At 35.7% G+C, this 24728-nt stretch overlaps 1 protein-coding gene across 10 annotated transcripts in view; it reads right to left on the bottom strand.

Annotated features, from left to right (window-relative positions):
* The window catches only part of Pde4d (phosphodiesterase 4D), a 1337035-nt gene that overhangs the window by 352953 nt on the left and 959354 nt on the right, over positions 1 to 24728 (bottom strand). Inside the window, exon 1 of one of the 10 annotated variants that reach the window (XM_078016233.1) lies at positions 19722 to 19943. The exons of the other annotated variants lie outside the window; for them this stretch is intronic. Coding sequence (XP_077872359.1) covers positions 19722 to 19846 — 125 coding nt within the window. The 5' untranslated portion in view covers positions 19847 to 19943. Of the gene's footprint in view, positions 1 to 19721; positions 19944 to 24728 lie in introns of those variants that run through there. 10 annotated transcript variants of the gene reach the window in all.

Below are 24728 nucleotides of genomic sequence, written 5' to 3'. Positions count from 1 at the left end.
AGGATTTCTCTTTGCTACACTTATACACCCAAATTTATCCTCCTGTTAGGGCAAGTTGGGTGCATTGGGCTGGGGAAAGATCTGTTCACTGGGAGGAATATCAGCCTTGGCAATGCTCCAAGAGAGCACATGACAAAGTTCCAATGGATCTGGCCCATGGTTTTTTCCCTTGGCAAACACAGAACTAAAGCACATTGCTATATCTTTTGCATGAAGTATTGATCCATGGAAAAACATTAATGATTAACCTAAACTTATGCAATGAGAGTTTGTTCTTTGTACCAGCAATTTTTGACTTGGCCAACTACACAAATCACATATAGAATGTGTATAAAACAAAAAGTAAACCATCATTTCATTTACTCATAAGTTATCCTGGTCCTTCACCAAAATGAGATTTCTCATTTTAGTCTAAATTAGACTCCTTAAAAAGTCATCATTTGCTATTCTCAAAATATCCGGTGCATGTATCTCCCTGGACCCCACTGGCTATAGGGAATGTCCTGGTGAGTATAAGCTTAAACTTAAAACAAAATTTTAAATTAAGATTTTCTTTATTCTGTTTTATTTGGGGTGAGGGGGGCAGGTACCAGGGATTGAACTCTGGGGTACTTGACCACTGAGCCGCATCCTCAGCCCTATTTTGCAGTTTATTTTGAGACAGGGTCTCACTGTTTACTCTTGTTTTTCATAGATAATTTTTTACATTTTGGCATGGCTAGAACTATATTATAGTCTGGACAAGAAATATGGTCAAATTTAAACATGTCTGCTTTATACTAGAAAGAATGTGGCAGAAAATTATCTACATTTTAGGAATTTGCAGTAAGAACAGTGTTGTTTGCAGCAAAACTTGTTATATATTAGGTAAGTTTATTAATTGGTTTTTGCCAATAAGCTGTTCCTCAGACAAAAAGAGTTCAAGTGTAATTTGTTTCTCCTTATACCAATGCTGAGTGGCCTAACATACCAAATGCCAAATGCCATGGTTGTCTTGTTGGAGATATTCCTTATTTGCCTCCCATGCTATGAAGTATCCTATTACAATCATCACCCCTCTCTCCTATAATCCCTGAGCCTGTATGTAAATAAATAGAGATAGGTGGTCAGCATACATTTCAATATAGGTGGAGAATCTCACAGATGTGATATGTGACCAAGAATAAAATCAAATAGTTTGGGAAAGATGTGTAAACATTTTTTGGCATTCCTGCTTCTATCACCTTGAGATCTGAATTGACCCTTCAAGTCTCAGTTCTTCATGAATAAAATAGGCATACTATTAGGTTCCTCACAGAAGAGTGCTTTCTTTTGAGGACTGAATGAGTCAAAGCACAAGAAAGTACATTTCTCTTTTGATATCTACAGAGAGACACATGTATATATCTGTACATGTGTGCTCATGACTCAACTAAATGTGAGTAGTAAGTTATAACTAGACTCATAGTCTAGCTTGAAAATCAAACATATGTCATGTAATGATCCAAGTGACAATAAAAATCTCAAAGTGGAAGATATTTCCAAAAAGATTACTTGGTGATCCCACACCTGTAATCCCAGCTACTCAGTAAGTTGAAGTAGAAGGATCACAAGTTCAAGGCCAGTCTGGGAAAATTCTTTCTCAAAATTAAAAATGAAAAAGGCTGAGGCTATAGCTTCATGTTAGAGTATAATCAATACAAAAACAAACAAAACAAAAACCTCCAAATGAAAAGCTACATGATTAAATGCCCTATATCTCTATTCTACCAAAAATAACTGAACCCTCACTGAACACCAGTGCATACATTACTCTTTTTTGGGTATCAAGGGAGTACCTGGGATTGAACTCAGGGGCACTTGACCACTGAGCCCCATCCCCAGCCCTATTTTGTATTTTATTTGGAGACAGGGTCTCATCACCTCACTTTTGCTGATGCTGGCTTTGAAGTCATGATCCTCCTGCTTCAGCCTCCTGAGCCGCTGGGATTACAGGCCTGGCTACATTACTCTTAATATGCAAGAAATCCCTGCAACTTTAGGTTTTGTGATTTAATTACATATTGAGGAACATGAAGCTTACCCAGGCATTTTGGCTAGGAAAACAATGAATCAAACAGATCCACTTGGGCTCCAATCCTGTCTTCCTTCCATCAGCCATGCATGCAATCCTGTCCCTGCAACATGGTGAATTATATTGTGCTTCATCAAGGCAGAGGCATGAACTGAACTTTGAAGAAAAGATAGAATTTGAGCAGCATGAAAAGAAATCATGAATGCTTTGGGAAAAGAAATGATGTGAGCAAAGGTATGAAGATGGAAACATAAAATGTATATCTGTGAGATAGTCGTAAACCAGTTTGTCTAGACAGACGATCTGTATGGACAGAAAGCAGGAGAGAGAGCTGGAAAAGTCTACTGTAAACCATGAATTCCAAAGAAGTGCCCCCTGCCAACTCATATAGAGTCTGAAGATTAAGGAAACCCGTGCGTATTATAGACATATGAAAACATAGAACAAACAAACCAACGAGACCTCAGACAAAAGATAACAACAAATAAACTGTCTTTGTGGTTTGTTCATCCCAGTAGATGGGCCAGTCCCTTGAGGTCATGGAAGGAGTCTGTGTGGAGGGTCTTGGAAGCACAGGGAAGAGCACAGTCATGTGGACCTGGCATTGACACTATCAAGAAAGGATTCCAGAGGAGGAAGATCTCTTCTGGAAGTAGTGGGAGGTGAAGAAATGGTTTAAACAGTGAAGCTATATTTGAAAGATGAATTCAACAGCTGTGTAGAGTAGGTCAATGTGGGTCATGATTCAAGTATGAAGACTGAGGCTAATTAAATAGATGATTGCAGCTGTCCAGGCAGGAAAAGGGGGTGGTGGCCATGAAAATGAAGGGGCAGGAAAGCATGAGATGTTTCAGTGAAACTCTCCCAAGGCTAGATGGCAGATGAGGGCAGTGAGGGAGAGGAGGATTTGGGGATGCCTGTAAAGTTCTGAGTTTAGGTAAATGAAAATTTAGCATTGTGATGTGATACAAATAAAAACAATAATAATGAAGGTTAATATTTATTGAAGGCTCATTATGCACCAGACACTGTCCTAAGTGTTTTATAAGTACTACTGATATTATTTCATTTAATCTTTTTTTATTATTTCTTACATACAGGACAATAGTGGAGTGCACTACATTCATAATTATCCATTCACAGCATTATTTTTCATAACTATATAAAGTATGTTCACGCCAAATTATGCTTTTATATATGAGCTCTCTTTTTTGCATTACAATTCTTCATATACCTTTATACCAGAATTTATCATATCTCTGTTTGTATATAAAGTATGCTGACACTGAATTCACATCTTCATACATGAATTTTGAATAATGATTATCGTCTCCTTCCACTAGCCTTGCTATTCCCCTTCTCTCTCCCTTTCCCTCCCACCCGTATTCCCTATCTAGTAACAATATAATGTAAGGACTATGGTTATCTCCATTTTACAGATGAAAAGACTGAGGTATGGTAAAAGAAAACAACTTGCCCAAAGTAGCACAATAAGTAAGTGACAGACTCTGAGTTCAAACCCAGATGATCTAAAAATAGATGCTCAAAATAGTAGCTACCAGACACATAAGGCTCTGGTAGACTTGGAAGGGCATCAATATGACTGAAGAACTGAATTCTTTAGTTTACATTTTATTAAATAAAACTAAAATTTAAAGAAAACACATAGTTGATTTGGTATTTAGAAAACTAGTAAGTATATTTGGAACAATTTGGGTAAATGAGCCTGTATTTCTAATTGTACATTTTATGAAATTTAAATACAATCAAATGATAAAGGAAAATTTTGCAGCCAAATTGATATATAGTATAAATATCAAATCCAATACAGGATATTGAAGGTTTGATATGATAAAAATATTATACATTTCATTAATGATTGTTTGTATTATAAGTTGAACTGATAATATTTTGAAATAGTGAGTTAAACAACAGTATGTTTACTAAATTAATTTCACTGATTTCTCTTTACTTTTAAAATACAGCACCAGAGAGTTGAAAAATATAAATGGGCTCACATAATATTCAATTGGCCATGATTTTACCAAACACTGAGAAATAAACAAATGAGAGGTCCACTTTACCACAAGATGAATGGCAAAGTTAACAGGACAGTTATTCCTTTTCCCATTCTGGATCTCTATGGTTGATGAATTTGTTTAAGTCTCAAAGGAGAATCATTTCTCTCACAGATGATTTGTGACTTTGGACCTCCAGCTTTGTCTTCATGTCAGTCTTTATCAGAGAATCCCAAAGGAGAGCCTACCAAGAATGTCTTCAAGTTTTCCTGAGAAAATACTAACTAGAAATATAGGAGCTATTCAAGATCAAAGTATAATCTTCTATGTCTTTTTATTTTTTAATGGAAGACACTAATCTGATCTTGAAACCTAAACAGTGTTTGAGAGCTTTTGACCATAAATCAATGTTTGCTCTCCTAAGATTAATATGTGTGATACATTAAAAGTAGAAGATTTTAATCAAATGGAAAAAAGGATGGTAGCTAGGCACTTGTGAATCATTAAGTATTGCAAAAATTGAGGAAGTGTCATTGATAAGGAAAGGAAATCTAAAATTCTACCAAAGCACTATTCCTTTATAAAAATTTTCTGTTAAAAATCTTAAGCAATATGTTCTCTAAAGATTTTCATTTACTAATTATATATTGTGTATAATGTCCCCAAAGTATATAGAATATGCTAAAGTGTCATAATTTCTAAATAATAGCAATGAGGTCCTCACATCTGTAAGACAAATGAAAAGTAACTTCCCTGGCAGAGAGTACTAGGGAAAAGATAAACAAATCCATTAGAGAGCACACTAAATGTATTTGAAAGTGCCTCAATAAAATAGCCAAGCCTCTGGGAAAATAATGTGTCTGACTATTGATAAAATTGGTTTTAAGACCACTACAAGACAATAATAACACACAAATACTCACATACAGCCAAACAAGACATCATTGTGCTTATTGAACTTCCAGTAAGAAATGCTTACTTGTAAAGAAAATGCCATTTTACCTCCATTTTTTAAACAAGCCACATAATAGAAAATGATAGAAGTCTTGATCTCATGGCTAATTTTCATTGTGTGGTCATAAACATCTTTCCAGTGGCTGAGTAATAACACTCTCTTTGTTGTTGTTTCTTCTCTCTTCTCCTCTATAAAAAAATCTATAACCATTATGTCAATTTTGGTTAATTTCTGGCAATTGTACCAGTTAAACTGTTACATATTTTGCTGAGAATGTAATAATGGATCAGATCATTATTGGATCATCTGTGTCTTATTAATATCTATTTTATAAGAATTTGTTAATTAATCTCAGAATTTAATACCAGAACTTTTAATGGCTTAATTTTTTATTAAAAATTAACAGGTTAAAATTGAATGTAACTTTACAAACCACTAGGAATCTATGTATCTTATAATTTACTCAAGGTCCAAGTGACCTCAGTAATAAAATATTTATTAATAAAGGCTGATGTGTTTTAGACGTTTTTGTAAATTGTTTATCTTTATTCAAGTTGCACCGAAAGATCTGTACAATATAGCACACGGTGAAAGTGATGTTCTGATTGGAGACAAACTAATAGACAAAAAAGGAATTAACTGTGACTTTGAAAAACACTAAGCTTTGCTTTAAATATAAATCCAGCCACAAATGTATATGTTTCTTGTGAATCTTGGTATTCACATCTCCAACTCCAATCTCTTTTTATTCCTTCTTCGATATTTGTCTGCTCATCTCTATTTATCCTTCCAAGTTCTCAAAAATCAGTTTAATCTATGAAAAAAGTGAATCCATGTTCACTCTCAAACATGTTTCTCTTCTTGATCCCTATTTCTGTTAACAGTGCAACTATTCTATCAGAAATTCTAGACTCATTATGGCATCTAGGTTATCATCAGAGGGCTAGTGTCTTCTTTCTTATACACATCAAGTCCTGCCAATCCTTCCTCCACAAGGTCTCCATAAAATACTCCTTCTTACCCATTTTCTTATTATCATGCACCATGCAATCTTAAGCACTAAGTACATGTTGACTCTCCAACAAAACTTTACTTTTCCACATAAATTTTTATATAGTCATAGCATAAACTGCAAAACGTACAAAAAGATAATGACTATTACTGTAACCCATTATCTTGTGTTCATTACTACCTTTTTATCCTTTTATAGTAACAATTGCTATAATTCTTCCCACCATGTTTCTTATTCCAGCATTTTGCTGTTCCAAGTTATGTCTTCATTGATACCACTTTATTCTTACATTTTTAAAGCATTATTTTAAAAGATATTTATTTATTTATTTATTTTTATGTGGTGCTGAGGATGAAACCCAATGCTTCACATGCTAGGCCAGTGCTCTATCACCGAGTCACAAGCCCTAGCCCCCACTTTAGTCTTTCATAAGCAAAGTTATGATCATAGAACTTCCCTGTTCAAAAACTGATAGTTCTCCTTGTCCTAAAAAAAAATATTTCCTTAGCTTCAATTTCATGACCCTAAAAATAGAGTCTCACTGTCACTTTTCAGTTTTGTTTACTAAGATGGCTTCTCAAATTCATTAGGTTTTCACCATACAATATTGTTTCCCTATAAAGTTTCATTGATTTTCCTACATTCTTTGCTTTTTGAGACTTCTCTCCCATTCTGAAATGCCCTTCATCCTCAACTCCACATAACTAAAAGTAAACCTCAAGATAAAATGCAATATGGTTCTTGAAGCATTCTGTGATACCCCTAAGTCCCCAGTTAGAAGTGAACTCTTTTCTAAGAGCTGCCAAAACATTTTATTTCTACTTTCTTTATAGTACTTAATAAAATACACGGCACAAAATTCAGAGACAGACAATTGAACTTGTTCCACAATTGTAGAGCTTATTCAACCATGTACTAGAGAAAAACCCCTGAGCCCCTGGGTCTCAGTTTTTTTGCCAATTAAGATGATGCTCAAAGTAGACAATGTGAAAACCTACTTTGTAAACTACAAAGTGCTAAGTAATGCAGACTTATTCTCTGCCAGCTTCCCACTTTTTGGCACTAGCCATCAAAAGAATGTCTCATCCTCTTTCACAACCTAATTTGTTAAATGATCTTGAATAGCCCAATTGATGGCAGAATTTGGCCCTGTGTGCACCCCTGGGAGGGTAACTAAAATCCTTATATGGTTATAATTTAATTTTTGTTTGAATCTTTATGTGAGAAGTTAGACTGTGATCTTTTTGAAACATGGGAATTTGTCATTCTTAGTTTTGCATTCCTACCATCGAGCTCTGAACTCAGTTTCTGTTAAATAAGTGTTTGCTGAACCAGTGAACATATGAGCAAGTGAGTTAATGAATGAATGAATTTGCTAATACCTGGATCTTGTGCACCAGTTATTTATACTTAGTTATCTGTTCTCTCTCCTTAGACTAGAAGCTCCACTTATATTCTCATAGTTCCATGTGCATGATAAGGAATAAATTCTTTCAAAAAGTTGAATAGAAAAGGATAGCTATGGGGCTGGGGTTGTGGGTCAGTGGTGGAGCACTTGCTTACCATGTCTGAGGCACTGGGTTCAATCCTCAGCACCACATATAAATAAATAAAATATAAAGGTACATCAACAACTAAAAAGTACTTTAAAAAGGCAGCTATGCTGGGTCACACACTAGGGCGCACCTGCATATAGATCTTTCTTGAAAAGACAGCGTTTTACTGGAGCATACATAATCTTAATATCTGTTTATCTCTGCAAATCAGGCAAATTATGTTTACTGTCAACATTGGAGTATCTTCTTAAATTGAATTTTTTGAATGTTCATTTGTTTTCTTTTTAACTTATTCTTTTTTGTGTTTTCATCATTTTCCCAAATTTTATTGATGCATTACAATTATGCATAATGGGGGAATTTGTTGTTACATATCGGTACTTGCACACAATATAACAATATGATTTGGTCAATTATAATTCTCCAGTATTTCCTCTTTCCCTTTTCTTCTCCCTTCTCCTTGTCTTTTTCTTCTACTCTCTCTATCCCCTTCAGTTTTCAGGAGATCCCCCATCTTTCTTTTCCCTTTTTCTCTTGACTTTCCTATGTTTGGCTTATTTCACTTAACATTTTCAAGTTCCATCCATATTCCTAAAAATGACATAATTCCATTCTTCTTCATGGCTGAATAAAACTCTATTGTGTATATATCCACAACATATTTTCTCTATCTATTCATCTCTTGACAAAGACCTAGACTGGTTTTTGTAGTTTGACTATTGTGAATTGTGCTGCTATAAACATGGGTATACATGTATTGCTATAAAATGCTGAATTTAATTCTTTAGGAAAATACAAAGGAGTGGTACAGCTGGGTCATTTAGTGGTTCCATTCCTAGTCTTCTAAGGAACCTCCACACTGCTTTCCATAGTAGTTCTACTAATTTGCAATTCTACCAACAATGTAAAAATGTTCCTTTTTCTCTACATCCTCTCTATATTTTATTATAGTTTGTATTCTTAATGACTGCCATTCTTCTGGAAGTAAGACAAAAATCTCACGGTAGTTTTGATGTGCATTTTCTTAACTGCAAGGTATGTTGCTATATGCTGAACATATTTGTTGACCATTTGTAGTTCTTCTTTTGAGAAGTGTCTGCTTAGTTCATCAAATTGAATTTTTTAAAAAATATATATTTGTTTTTATGGTACAGTAACAAACTTCAGCGGAGTCATTACTTTGGCTAAGTTCTAACATAAGCCTTTGTGACACAAATACAGAATAGTCTATATTACCATGGAGACTCCCTTAAATCACTCAAATTTTGAGCAAGCTGTTCAAATTATGACAGGTTCAATGAAAATGGAGTCAGGAAGAGAACAGAATATTGATATCTCCTACCTCACACTTATTAATTAATACAGTTCATTGCATGTTGTGGCAGGTGGAGCAAATACAGTTGTTCTATTTAAATGGCTTCTTCCTCCTGCCTCATTTTGCTTAGTGCATATACCCAAATTTGCATAATACCGAACTTGGATGGTATAATTCTATAGAATTGTTCTTTTACAGTGTCAGTCAAGTCCTCTCCTCCTAGTACATATAAAATCTCTCTATAACTAGGAAAGATTAATAATCCTGCATAACCCTTATTCTCCCTCAAGTAAGTTAACCCTAATCTTCCTCACAGTAATTTATGTCCTTATCTGTCATGAAGAGTCTCTTGTGCTATAGTCAAAATGGCAATTTAGCTTTAAAGGTTGCTAGAAATGTGAAGGTTAGCTTTCATCTCCCTGATCTGTTTTGGAGTGACTTTGAACATATACAGAATTCAGAGTCAATGACAATCACAGGGTAGGGATGATCTGCTTCCAGGAGACCCATAATACTAGTTTCCTGGCATCTCTTGGCCATAGGATTCAAATGAATTTTCCTCCAGAGGGAAACAGATTTTGTTGACAAAATGAAATATCAGGCAGAGAAAAATTTCAAGTCAAAGTGATTAAGGATTCCCTTGTTAGCAGAGTATAAATTCTATCACAAACATCAAAAAGGAAGAATTGGAACATGCTACTCTTGGTGTTATAGCCACTGGATTTCTAAAGACACACATACACATGAAAAAGAACAAAGAAGGAAAAAAAACAGAAAAAAGAAAAAAAATAGAAACTCTAAGGGAACAGAAGCTGCTGGTATTCACAATGTTCTTATTATGTACATAATGGATTACCATGGTAACACCAGTATCACATAACTTGTTTTACATGGGGCACCAGCATACATTGTTCAGAAATATCAGCACAAACAAGAGTACATGTTCTCAGTCATAGTTTTGGGGGGAAAGATGAAAATGACAAATTTAGGAAAAGTGTATACCTGTCATAAGTGTTAGTGGAATTACTTATGATTAGTTATGAGACTTTCTGTGTGCACGTGTATTTCTAACTTATGCCTAGTTTAAAAATCAATGCCTAAATGCCACATTCTTATAGTAATCTATGCTTATGACCCATAGATATGACTAATTGCAGGAGAGTATTTTTGAGCTGATTTACTCTGAATTCTTATAGAATCATAATCTCAGATTTCAAGAAACATTAAACTTGTGGAGGTTTTCATCATGAAAATTAAGTAAATTCATTGTTTGTTTTTTTTTTCTCAGCAATTGCTCAGAAAAAAAGCCACAAAGGTAGAATTTTGGTTTTGATATTTGGAGTCAATCAGAAAACTTTGAAACTGAGTACCCAACATAAAAACAGTTTTGGTGTAATTTGCATGCACTGCAAAAATTTGAATATTGCTAAAGCAATAAAAACCAACCAAAAGATAGACACAAAGCTGTTTTGGGTTAATTATACAGAAACCAGCAGTTGGATATCACTTAAGAGGTGCTGACAGCAGTTCACGGGAGTGAGCATAGTCATAAAGACAGAGTAGAAGGACTGATACTAGAAGTCAATACGTAAAAGACTACATGATGAGAGATGAAGGCAGGTGACAAAGGTGATTCTCATGTTTCTAATTTGGATAACTGGATAGTAATCAATCAGACCAAGGAACAAAAGAAAAAGAGCAGATTTATCTATCTATCTATCTATCTATCTATTTAGTTATATCAGGGATTGAACTCAGAAGCACTCAACCACTGAGCCACATCCCCAGTCCTATTATCTTATTTAAAGACTCACTAAGAGACTTACTGTTGCTGAGGCTGGCTTTGAACTCAAGATCCTCTCGCCGCAGCCTTCCAAGCTGCTGGGGTTACAGGCGAGCACCACCATGCCCAGCAAAAGAACATTTTTTTAAGAGCAAAATGATGAATTCAATTTGGGACCTCAAGGCCCGTGAAAAAAATTTTAAGCAGGGAATAAAGATACAATCTCAAAGTAGAAGATTGGTTAGGGCTTGAGACCTACGTTTAGAAGTTGCTGGAATGAATTTAATATGTTTCTCCAAAAGCCTACAGCTACATTTACTGTTTCTGATTACTTTTTAAATCCCAGTTAAAAAAAAACAGATTCCTAAGAATTTGTTGAATGCCTATCATGTGTGCCAAGCAGGCCCTCTATGAAGCATTGGAAAAACTGTGATTAAATATACTGGCTGACACTCTGCTCTCAAGATCCCATGATTGAATGTGAGAGGAGATTCATCAGCCCACAAAATACATAAAAATGTGATTACAATTGTGAGAACTGTTCAGAGGCCCAATAAGAGTATAAATAGGTACCTAACATAGTCTGAGCATTTGGAGAATGTTTCCCTGGCGACAACAAGGCCCAAGGATGAGTAACAACATATGCCCCTGAGAACCACATGAATGAAGCCTGATCATCTTTTGAAAATCAAAACACATTCCATCTTGTCTGAGAAACTCATTATATTGCCCTTGGATACCTGTAATGTCCTTTTCATCAAATTATTTTTCTTCAATGTCCTTCTCTGTCCTCACTATCTTCCATGTTGGAGCATCCTCCTTCTTAGGGCCATACAAAACAGCATCAAGTCCAAAGTCATGGCTGGTGGTTGACTGACTGTCCACCCATCTTTCTGCCTTTGTTTCTTTCAGTCCATAACCTACTTGACAGCAAGATCCCATCCTGAGCCCAGAATGCTTTGCCAATGTTTCCTATTTTACTTTCCACAATTTACAAAGGAAAGGAAAGGTGATAACAGAAATTTTCCTTTTGAAGTTGAAGTTTATCTAAGCAATAAGCCTGTTCAATCCAAGAGCAAAGCCATGAAAGGCTAAGGAAAAATAGTTTCAATGGGAAGTAAGTAACTGAATGCCTCTCATTGGATATAGAAATGGACAGGGACATGAAGGTCTCTGTGGTTGTGTAGTGTTTCCTGTTCGTTTCCTGTTCTTCTCTGGCAATAAACATTCGAAGCACTCTAAGGAGTCTCATTCCTTTCCTTTTAGCAAAGGAGGATGTTTAATTGGGTGATGGGTGGCTGAACTGAAGCAAAAGAACAAAATCTCTAACTATTGAGAATGGATTAAAAATTTACTTTTTTACAACTTCAGATGGATAATAATGCATATTTCTTTTTTTTTCTTTTTCTTTCTTTTTTGGGGGGGTGGGTACTGGAGATTGAACGAAAGATGTTTTACCACTGAGCTACATCTTCCTTCAGTTTTTTTTAGTTTTTATTTTGAGATAGGATCTCACTATGCTACTTAGGCTTTGCTAAGTTGCTGAGGCTGTTTTGAATCACAATCCTCCTGTCTCAGCCTTCTAAGCCTATGGGATTACAGGAGTCCATCTCCATGCCTGGCACATACTTCTTATTTCAATGTTTTAAAACCTTCAATTATTAAATAAGACACAAAGAAAATGTTTTTAAATTCCACTGCCAAAATTAAAACTTCACTGATTTCATCTCACTCTAGTCAGAATGACAATTATCAAGAATACAAGTAACAATAAATGCTGGTGAGAATGTTGGGGAAAAGCTAAACTCATACATATTACTGGTGGGACTGTAAAATGGAGCAACCATTCTAGAAAGCTATATGGAGATGAACTCCTGTAATGGAGTCCATACACCATTTGACCCAGTTATCCTACTCCTTGGTTTATACCCAAAGGACCTAAAATCAGCTACTAAAATGATATAGCCACATCAATATTTATAGCATCTCGATTCAAAAGAGATAAACTATGGAACCAACCTAGGTGCCCTTCAACAGATGAATGGATAAAGAAAATGTGGTATATATACACACAAGTGAATATTACTCAGCCTTAAAGAAGAATGAAATTATGGCATTTTCTGGTAAATGGATGGAACTGGAGACTATTGTGCTAAGTGAAATAAGCCAATTCCCAAACACCAAAAGCTAAATATTTTCTCTGATATGCAGATACTAATCACCGGGGAAGAATAGAGGTACATTGGATAAGACAAAGGGGAATGAAGGGAAGGGAAAGGAATGAAATTAGGAATGATAATAGAATGAATTGGACATTACTATCCTATGTGCAAATATAGGATTATATGACCAATGTAATTCACATCATGTACAACCAGAAGAACGAGAAGTTAAACTCCATATATGTATAATATGTCACAGTACATTCTACTATCATTTAAAAAACATAAATTTAGAAACAAAAAATTGTACTGCTAAGGAATAAATTAGTAAATCTAATAATCCCTTGATGCTCCTCAAAATGAAGAATTAAAAATTTTTAAAAAATTATTAAATGCTCCCTTCTCTATCTTCTGTACTTTCTTTTTGCCCCTCTCCTCCATCCTTGTTATACTTCATACATTTTACCCTTTCAGTTCTTTTAACATTCACATTAGAGCTTCCTTTGCAGGACTTTTGGTAGAGCACATTGCTTCTCATCCTCAAACCTCAATTATTGCCAGGGAAACACTCTCCAAATGTTCAGACTATATTAAGCACCTATTCCTATCCTCATTTGGGGCACTGGTCTCCTTTTGAGCAGTTCTCACAAATGTAACCACATATTCTTTTAAAGATTTTTTTTCACAATATCTTCATTCTATTTATTTTTTATTTTTTATGTGGTGCTGAGGATTGAATCCAGGGACTCACAAGTGCTAACCAAGTGTTCTACCACAGAGCTACAGCCTCAGCCCGCACTCACATATTTTTATAACAGTAAAGTTGTCCCCCATCAGGATTTTCCACTACTTGCTTCTATTGGTCTTTTCCATTCTAATTTTTTGCATGCTATTGTCAGGTTCTTCTTACAAAAATATTTGTTTCCATTATGCCACTCCTTATACTAAAACATATAGTATATATCAATGACAAAGGGCAATTGACAAGGACAGAGAAGTAGAAGGAGTAGATCATGGTCCTTTTAAATTTAGATTTTTTTTTTTGTAGACAAGGAAAAGGTGGTAGTGAAAGCATGGAATTGTCATGAGACAGTACAGAAAATCTACCTGTGGGTGACGGTTAGGAAGAAGATGACAATAGCATAAAGAGGCCAGTTAGGAGGTTAGCAGTCTTTCATGCAGGAGAGGATGAGGGCAGCATGGGGATGGAAGGGCATAAGCAGGAAGAACGTATCTGCAGTCAGTTGGCTGTAGAGTGCTCAGACTGTGGGAGGGGATACTCACTTCAGAGTCTGTGACTTGGATTGCCAAGGACATGGGTAGGATTTTAATTCCAAATATATTGAGTTTGTGTCCTCCAGAGAATATTTGGCAATAGGCAATGAAACAAACAACTCCAACATTAAGAGGAGAATGGGATGTCCATTCCAGTTAGAATTGGTACTGCCATTAATCTTGATCCAGATGTAGGGAGGATTAAAGGTAATTAGAAGTTTTATTTAAAGTGAAATGAAGAGTCTACCATCAAAGGAGGAATGTTCATCCCACCCCCCACCCCCCAAGATTTCCCCTTTATAAAATTTATTCTTTACTCTTAGGATGAGCTTGTTATGATGAAAATAACTGTGGCTCATGCATTTGCATGAATGGTCCCATGAACACAGGCATAAGACAGGTGAGCCTCACATACCAGACCAATGGAACTGTCACGTAATACACATTATCTTCTGTGCATCTTTGCTCAATATTTTTTAATCTCCCTTTGAAGAGTGATCAAAGTTTAGCATCTAGCCTACAATTAACAGAATGTATTAGATTGTTTATTCAGTTTTCCTTAATGAAATCTCAGTTGTACCTCTACTAAAAGAAGACAAGTTCTGAAAATGCAATAAAGCTGATAATTCAGGCAAATCAGAAGAATTTACTGAATATTTTAGAATATTTTAAAAGTGTGGCAGTTTTCTATTTTTAACCACGTTAAGAAAGCATTATTTAGCGGTTATTGAAGAAAGATAAAAGTATTTTCATGAATGCATAAACTGTGTCAATCATCAGGATATAAATAAGGTCTTCAAAGAGCACTGAGACACTCCCCAGTCCAATTTGTTATATAACAAATTGTTTTCTCAATCTCAGCACTGTTGACATATTGGGTCAAATACTTCTTTGCTGAGGAAAGTTTCCTGTACCCTATAGGATATTTACCAGCATCCCTCTGTTCTCTGCTCTTGATACCATTAGACAATTAATCCCACCCTAACTCATGACAATCAAAAATGTCTCTAGAATTTCCAGAGGTGCACTGCGTTTCAGGTTATGGGGTAAAATCACCCCAGTTGAGAACCACTGGTTACACAGATAATTAAGTTAGTGACTTCACCCCTTTTTCTGTTTCCCCCAACAAAAGACTGAACAAAAGTAAACATGGGTCTCAGTCCTGTTTGCATGGTTATTATGAGTCTAAATTAAAATGATGAGATTTGATGATTTATCATCTGCAATGTATACTTGTTTTCCTTTGGTACAGGGAATGGGAACTACTATTCTGTGTTCTGCAGTGTCTGCTTGCTGAAGGCTCACAATCATTATTAAATCCATTTTCATTAATATGAGGACACCAATTATTTGGGAATCGGTCTTATTCCCATCTTGCTCCCTGGTTATTACTAGTACATAATCTCTATGGACAGTTTGTTCTATGCTAAATGGCATCTTCTCTAAGATCTTGAAACCCTAACTCCAGGACCTCAGAATGTGACCATGTTGACCTAGGGACTTTAAAGAGATGATGAAGTTAAAATGAAACTGTTAGAATGGTCCCTAGTGCAATTTGTTTTGATGTTCTTATAAGAGAAGGAAATATGCAAGCACAAAGGGACAACAGAGGTGAGTGTGCAGAAGAGAAAGACCGTGTGAGGATCATTTGACAGGATGATCATCCACAAGCCAATGAGAGAGACCTCCAACAAACCAAACCCCGAGACAGCTTGCTTTTAGACTTCCAGTCTTTAAAACTATAAAAAAAAAAATACATTGTTATTTTTAAGCCACCCAGTCTGTGGCATTGTGTTATGACAGCCCTATCAAATTAATATGTCCTTTCAAATAAATAACTTGAGGATTGCAAGGAATCTAACTGCACAACTTAGGAATCTCTCCCCAAGGAGACAACTTAGTGGTTATATACTCAAATTCATAGTAGTTGTTCTTATTTTCTGGCTTTTTGTAACCTACTTTTCTATGATGATAGGAGTGCAAGCCTACCCAGAAGATCAGAAAAATGGAGGCCGAAGACTTTATACAAGAAGTATCATTTCTAGCAAAAGGGAGCATGGAGGGTACATGGCCTCCTCAGTCAGCTGAAAGCACAGACAAGCCTCCAAGACATCAGGGGGGAGCCAAGTAGGGAGCCACAGTGCTAGGTGAGGTTGTGAAAAACAAAGTCCAATAACACAATGCTTTTCCACCACTGGGGCCTAGCAACTCCTGTCTCACCTCTTTGTTCTTCCTGGTTTTTATTTTCCATTTTGATTTTTTTTTTTTTTTTAAAGAAATGCAAGTTCTACATCATGGCAGGGCAAACAGAACCCGGGCTTATGTTCCAGAGTTTTGGTGACTGATTTTATAAACTTTGGCACTTCTATCAGATTTCTCATAGTTATATTATTATTCCCCTCTAGAAATTTCCCCGTTTCCTCCCACAATGCTTTTTCTCCTCCTTTCTACCACTTGAAGTCCCCCTCTCCTCTCCCCTGCCCTTCTCTCTTTCTGAATACAGAATTGAATTTCAGATCCTCCTTACTGACCTCTTAAAAACAGAATGAGTGATGCCAGCCACTTGAGCCACTGGCTTCAAGTCAGTGCTACATGCAGCTTCTATGTGGAAATAACAAGGGGAATTCAACTAATCCAAAAGAAGAACACAGGCAAAAGTCTTCCAAAAGCTCCATAAGGTGGCATCCAGGAACAGATACATGTGTCTTTGCCAAAATATATAACGTGAACTTTTCTATTTTTTTTATTCATGCTTTTTGAGCATTTCTTTTGTGATCTGTACTGGGCTCTCTGCTGGGCACTGGCAAAGCAACAATGAAGAAGACCCAACCCTCATACTCAAAAACCCTAGAGCCCACTTGTGTGAGAATCTTCCAGAAGATTAAATCTGATTTTTCAATCTAAGGTATTAAAATGAGAACATCAATGTTTTATCAAATTAAAACAAAATAATTATATTTCTTTGGGTGTAAAAATGGAGCTCTAGAATCTGTGGAGGCTACAAAAGATTAAAAGAAACATTTTTTAAAATCATAAATACAGAGAATCATATCACAGATGGCAGGACTGTCATTTTCTTCATCTTGGAGCCTAATTAAGATTTAGCAGTTTAACTGCTTTGTTCAAGTCTTCATTGTCACTCTCAAAAGAAAAAAAAAATGAGAACTATTAAACGGCCATGTGGCCATTCTTCTAATACAGCTGATTTTCAATTTGGAAATTATTTCCCTGTGTTCCAAGACAAACATGCTGTTCTTTCAATTAATTATTATTTTATAAGGGTATACTTGGATTTAAATTGAGCTCTCTTTGCATTTATATATTAGATTTTCCACTTTATTCTCCCCATGGATTATAATGAATAGCCAGATTCTTTTTTTTTTTTTTTCACAAAAATCTTATGCTTCATTGAGAGGGTCAAAACAACATATGGCTTTTCTTCTTTAGATGCTTTTCTTTCTCTTTGTTCCCTCCCTTCTTTTTTTCTTTCCATCCTGTCTTACAGTTTTCCATTCCTTTTTTCCTTCCTCACATTTATTTTTGTAATTAGAAAAGCAATTTTCTTACTGTCAAAAAACACAGCCACGAATCCGTAAAAATAAACATAACTGCACTGTTTTAGATACATCTCAGATGAGTCATCATGAAAATGTAACCAGTTAATTTGGGTAGATTTTAGTGACTCTAGGATGATGAAACACTGCCATTTCAGGTGTGCAATTTGCTCATCAAACTAAGAAGAAAAAGTTTAGGTCTTAAGTTTTGTGATGTAGAAAATGAATTATACAATAAAAGACATAATCTATAATTTGGTCTTCTTTGTGACTTGTCCTTCACGGTTAACCATTGCTATCATCACAAATTTATATGCCCATGGAGAAGCTCTAGATAGAGTGATTTAAGTTTCACATCTTCTGCACACACAAAAGTCATTTAATGGATTCATTTGCTAAGTATAAGCAATGCAGCACACGAAAAGAAAAGTTAGATTTTGTATTTTTACAAATTCCCAGGTCTGTGCTACAAAATACTTTCAAAATAATTTTCTTGTGAAATATATTGTGAATCTAAATTTTAAAACTAATCTGGAATAAGTATGAAATTTCCTCGGTATTTGCACTGTACATCAGCTTATATTAAAGTAAGTCAACTGACTTCTACAGTAAAGGTAATTATTTTTAAATTGAAAAAATATATATGAAGAAACAGGTACATAGCATTTACACATGGATTTGGCAATTCGTGAGGTTTTTATTATCATTTCCACTAACTGGAGCATGGAGTGAGGTAACTGGCAACAATTGAGAAATGCCAGGTATGTGTCATGCCAAAATGTGTCTCAGGACACATTTTGCTGAATGCACCCTAAAATAGTTGATTGTAGCTGCCAGTCTGTTATAAACCGAAATGGCGATAGAGCTAGACATAAAAGCCTTGATATTGTGGTGAAAAAACAAACATTTCTCCTTACTGAAAGAAAAAAGTTGATTCTCATCAAATCAGAAAAAAAAAATATTATAGTTGAGTAACTAAGCCCAAGGCATTTCTGAAGGTGTAGGGATTTTTTTTTAAATCACTCAAATGTCTAAAAGTTCCTTCACATTTAAAATACAAATTTGGCAAAATATGTATTGTGTGTGTGTGTGTGTGTGTGTGAGATTAAAAACAAAAAGCAGAAGAATAAGTCAGTAATGATACTCTTCATGTAAAATACATTACCTTCAAAATTTTGGAATTTTATTATGGGAGTTCATAAAACTAGGGAGAACTGGCATTTTCACAGAGAAAAGATAAGATCTTCATAAAATGCTTCTGAAGCTCATTGTTAAATGCTGAGTATGAGGGCTTTGTTTGAAACCAAAATTGAGGGATAATTTTTGGACACATTAGTGAAACACATCGTCATTATTCTGACACCATGTTAAAAATATTGGATGGTAGAAAGGATCTAACAAGTATATATATCCTCTTTTCCCTGTATTAAAAACAATGATCTCAGCTTTGAAATTCCTAATTATGTAACCTGAGTTTGCCTGTATATGTTTATGTGTATGTGGTATGTGTGCCGGGGGTGGAGAGTATGAGTTAGCAGAATTCTGGAACACTGATCTGGAAATGACAACTTCTTCATAGAAAAAAATATATTGCCCTTTTCTGGCGTAACCACATGAAAACAAATGCTTTTTGTGGAATTGGAGCATATTGAGATCACATTGGCATCGAAGGAAAGAGATTAAGAGCTACTGGGCATCTGGTACTAAGTGTTGCTAATAAACATGTCCATTACTTGACTAAATCCTCTTTCAAATTTTCGTCATGGATGACTCTGGTGGTAATGTTAGCACTAGCAATCTCTCAAATTCTTCAAATCTACAGACCTTGAAACCGGATTAGCTTTTCCTAAATAGTAAACTGAGAATATTTTTCAGCTTGCCTCTTAGGTTAATTTTTTCCCAACTATCCAGTATACTGAATTTAACAACTAACCTCTCACCCTGACCCTCCCAGCTCAGCAGACTTCCAAAGCTGTTACCAAAAGGTAACAGAACACATTTTCACTGACAAACAACTAGAGGAAAGGAAAGCAGTTACCGTCTCCTCTGAGGCTTAATATCAATTGGCTTGTTGATTGCATAAGGCGATCCATGAATATAAGCGCTTCGGAATCTAGCCACCTTCCCCAGCGTTAGGTGCTCACAGCTGGTTGGCAAACTCATTTTATCCACAAGGCAGGAAGTAAAAGCAAATCTTAGTAGTCAGCCCAGCATTCCTGGGAAGGAAGGCTGGAAAGAGTGTGTCAGATAATGGATTTCAGACATATGCTGCTCACTGGTTGCCGGGTGCTTCTTTTCTTCAAAAGTAAACGAGTGTTTCTCAGAGGCTACATGCACTACCTTGTTTTCTGTTCATGAATACAGGAAGCTTGTTGCTTATTTCTAACCAGAGCTGTGCTCCAGCCAATTATTGGCTGAGCAAATGAAGTAGAAATTCTGTAGCTCCACAAAAGCCTACTTCCACTCAGACCAAATCTCTGGGCAGAAAACGAGGTTTTAATTCATTTTCATATGTCTTAAAGGATGTCGACCTAATGTAATAGTGGTTGAGAAATCAGTTATTTATTTATCACCAAGCATGCAGCTGATAGGAAGGAATGATCAGTTATTTGCTATATCTTCAAAGCAGGGCGCCGGTGGTTGTTTGCTAAACTGATTATAAATACTTGGGAAATAAAATGGGCACATGGAAATGATTATGGATAGTTTTCCAATTTTCTGGTTAAAAACTTGTGGGTTCTTATTCATAAATTACTGTTCACAATAGAACTGAATTCAGCTTCTTGGTAACATAAAATCTGTAAGCAAAGGCTTACATGTACTAATACTTCAACTCAATACTGATTTTTTTGTTTTCATCAGAAACATTCTCTCAATAGATGATCTATTGAAAAACTAACAGCAAATTGTTTGCTAATTCTTTGTAAGCCATTATTTTATAGTAGTGAAAGACTAATAATAGATCAGAAATGATAGCAAATCATTCCACTGGAGGCATCAGAATCTGAAGACAATGTTACAGCTTTAATTAGTCCCGTTTCTTTTTCTCTTTTCTAGTTATAGCAACAAAACCATTCAAACCCGGTGTATGACCTCTAGACAGCAGGACTTCATAGTACTGCACAGGGGAATTGTGATATTTGAAAAATGAGGGTTTTTTTTTTCAGAATTTGAATATACACAGCCAATTTATTTAAGAGTCCTGAGAACTGGCCAAACATAACGTATCTTGAAAGAAAACATATTTTATTCTGTAGTGGCCAAATTCAGACATGGCTTGGATTTAAACAGCAGACACAATTTAAATTCAGAAATTTTTAAGTTTGAAAAGGTAAGCAGTTTTTCTTTTGACAGTAAACATTTCTATCCAATAACAACTTTCTATTTTTGTTTGTATGTGTGTGTGTGTTTGTTTATTCAGTTTTATAATGATTTTTTTTTTAAGAGACAGGTCTCACTTGGCTGCCTGCTGAGGCTGACCTCAAATTCCTGGTTCAAGTCGGATTTCTGCCTGTGTTTTCTGAGCGGCTGGGACAACAGGCATATGCCACTATGCCTGGCCATGATCTCAGACATCTCAAACAACACAGAGGTATATAAATAAATGTACTGGTTGTTTTTCTTTATGTTTATTCTACCACACATACACAAATATACACATACATACACACAATAGATGTGTGTGTGTGTGTGTGTGTGTGTATTCCTCTTTTTTGTGAAGTGGGATACTACTAAAGACAATCTTATATAATATCTTTTTGGCTTACTTAAAATAAATAATAGACAATTTTCAGTCTCTCTCTCTCTCTATATATATATATGGTGTTATTTAAAAACATTATATGAAATTCCATAGAATGGCTATATAGTTATTTCAACTCATCCTTTAGATTAACATGTTGGACTTCTATAAATAATAAACACATTTTAAAATATATTCTTACTGATAAATGTTCTGAAACAAATATTTCTGAAAATGGATTGCTTGATAATAAATTGTGTACATTTTCCCCTTTAATAGATAAGCTGTAGCAGTCTATATTCTCAAAGCCATGTAGGAAGATGTCAATTTCCCCCACCCTCCTGACAATACTATTTACTGATATTCAAGTTCGTTTCTTTATAGCATAAAAATAAGTTACTAAATTTCCAAAATGCCTAGTGATTTCATATGGTTTCTTGCTAAAATTAAACTGTTGTTTAAGGGGCCTACAAAGGTAAGGACAGGCTATCCAAACTGAAAAATATTGGGACATAAGTGCATGACTTATAAAGGTTTTACACGGGTGTGTGTAGACAAAGTCTGGAGTCTCCTCAAATGGGAGGATGCTCCATGGAAAGCATAGTTAGTAAATAATTTTTCCTAATTTGCATAATTAGGAAGAGATTAAATATGGAGGGAGTTCCCACTATGTTGTCACTCTTCAATATATTTGTCTTAATCAGAATAATATTTCATAATTGGAGAAACATCACTCATTTTAACAAATGGAGGTAATACTAATGATTGCCAACTAATTGTGATGTATGTCTAGGTGATTAAGTGTTTTTGAGTTTAAGAGGCCCTTGGGGCCTACTCCTCCATGTTGGAATCCTAAGGACAATGGCACAATAAAACAATCTGATTTAGGAGTCTTTGTCCAATGGTAGAGGATAGGAACTGCTTTGTATGAGAATTTCCTAAAAGGTGTTAACAGTCAGAAACTGAAGACATCAAGCTCTGTGGAAGAGAAATATGTGTCCTCTGGTGGGAAAATTCATGGATTTTCTTAGCAGGGACGTTTTTTTGCATGTACCTCTTCAATGATTTACCATGAGACTGGCAAGGACTCCTGGGGATTACTTGTACTTAAATTGGGATGAGAAAGGATTACTGTAACAATCCAACCTGCCAAGAATCTAGAAGTTGTGAGAACTCTGGCCAATTAGCAGGTAGTGCCTAAAAGGGAAAACTGAATGTTCCTATCTTAAACAACTCCGTGTTTCTGGGGGTTATACAGAAGAGAGGGAGGACGTTACCTTTGGGAAAATAACAAAACACGGAGAACATAATCTCACCTAAAGCTTAGAACTACAGTCTGTAACAGATTTATGTTGAAACAGAGTTTATACCTAAGAATGACCAGGATTACCCACCTATTATTTGTGGGGTGTTGCATTCTACGATTTCTGTGGCAGAGAGGCACAGGTCCAGCACAAATTTCACTTACCATCCCCATGACTTTAAACTCTTGAGAACATTAAAACAAAGGCAGAAATCACATGAAGGCATCTGGAACATCCATTTTTCTGGAGCATACTCTTGTGATGCTCATAGTAGTAACCAAAAGCAATTGATAACAATTGTAGAATTTTTCTTCTAATTGTGATATTATTTACTAAAGAAGATTCTTTCAGCCTGTAGCTTTTCTCTAGCCCTGGTGGCAATTTTTAAAGCTGGAGAATCTTCTTTAGGACAGGAGGACATCATCAGTTCACAGCCACATCAGGGTACAAGAACCAACTGAATCATTTCCCCTGTCTTGTGACTTGGGAGGACTCCCTCTCCCCAGTCTTGTTTGTTCTTCTTCTCGAAACCCCTGGACTGGAAAACAACTGCTACTGGGATTAAAATTTGACTTTAGTTCTCTAGGTTCTTCTTGATGCTGACCTCCAAACTTCCTGCTCATGACACCCAATTATGGGCTTGACATACCCTTAAGTGCCTAAAAACTCCTACCTCTGTATCCAGAGCGCACTTCTTTCTGTTGTTACCATAAAGTGCTAATGAGAAAATTCCATTTGGAACTCTCACAGGTACCTAATTCAAGCATTGATTGTGTGACTCACATCAACTTTTCCCCCACCTTCCCAACCCACATTTTTCTGGTCCTATCATCATTCAGTTTGACTATCATTGCTAATCAGACCACAAGTCTCACAAATATGAATAATATTAGTAATAGTATTAATAGCCATGATGAATAACAGCACTGATCTCGTGCTTTCTATGTGCTAAGCACTGTGGATAGCAGAAATAAACCCATGTAATTCTTCATAAAACTGTATGAGTTGTACCCTATTATAAATACTCCAGTCATGCTGGATTTAGGTGGTGGAGTCAGAGTTAGGAACTAGTTAATCTGGCTCTAGAGACCACACTATATGTTTTGCCTGTCTATATAATGCACTTTCCTTAATAGTTCTTCTATTTATCTTTTTTTCATAGTTTGCCCAGAGTTAACACTTCCAGTTTTTCCTCCTCAAATCTTTTATTTGACTGCCATGACCATTTTAAAATCGAAGTGTGAACACATGAGGCTCTTGCTTGCAATCATTCAATAACTGCGGTGATAAAGTTCAAGTCGTACATTTCTAAATCCAACACGAATTCTGTATGCCCCTGCTCTCCATTCATCTCTTGTATCTGCCCCCAAGTAACACCTAGCTGTGGCCTCTCTGAGAACAGCCTGCTCTTTCACACCATGAAGTATTTAAAAACGATAAGGCCTCCTTCTATGACACTTTTCTCTCTCCTCTGGCTGGCACTCTTAAGTTTTACCTTTGCTAAAAACCATTCTGCATTGCTCAGTTTTATTTAGATGCCTCTCATTTATCTTCCCATCTGCATACGATCCTTGAACACAGTCATAGCTGTCCACATATTTCTAACTCTTTCCAATGACATTAGAGTTCCTTGGGAGCAGAAGTCCTGCCTTATTGGACTTTGTCATTCCAGCTCCTGAAGTCACACTTGATCATTAAAGTAGCTTGAAGTGCAAGAGCTGCTTTACTTTTCCCTTAATTCCCTCCCCAATTACTCTCCACAGAATAAAAATTAAAATTTTAAGTATCGCAAGTGGTGGCCTTATTCAGCACATGTCCTGAACAGGACTATCTTGCCAAGAATAGCCACTGGAACATAGGAATAATGTCTTTCTTCAGGGAGTGAGGGATGGTATGGATATTAGTTGGAGGATATGGGGATGTGCCTGGCTAGACTGACAATTTCAGTTTAATAAATCAAAATCATTAAATTAGTTATTTTACCATTTGAATAAACATA

The sequence above is a fragment of the Ictidomys tridecemlineatus genome, chromosome 1 (genome assembly GCF_052094955.1).
Source record: "Ictidomys tridecemlineatus isolate mIctTri1 chromosome 1, mIctTri1.hap1, whole genome shotgun sequence".
In the NCBI taxonomy this organism is placed as follows: Eukaryota; Metazoa; Chordata; class Mammalia; order Rodentia; family Sciuridae; genus Ictidomys; species Ictidomys tridecemlineatus.
The sequence above is the reverse complement of the archived record's forward strand: the minus strand, read 5'-3'. Positions and strand labels throughout refer to the sequence as shown.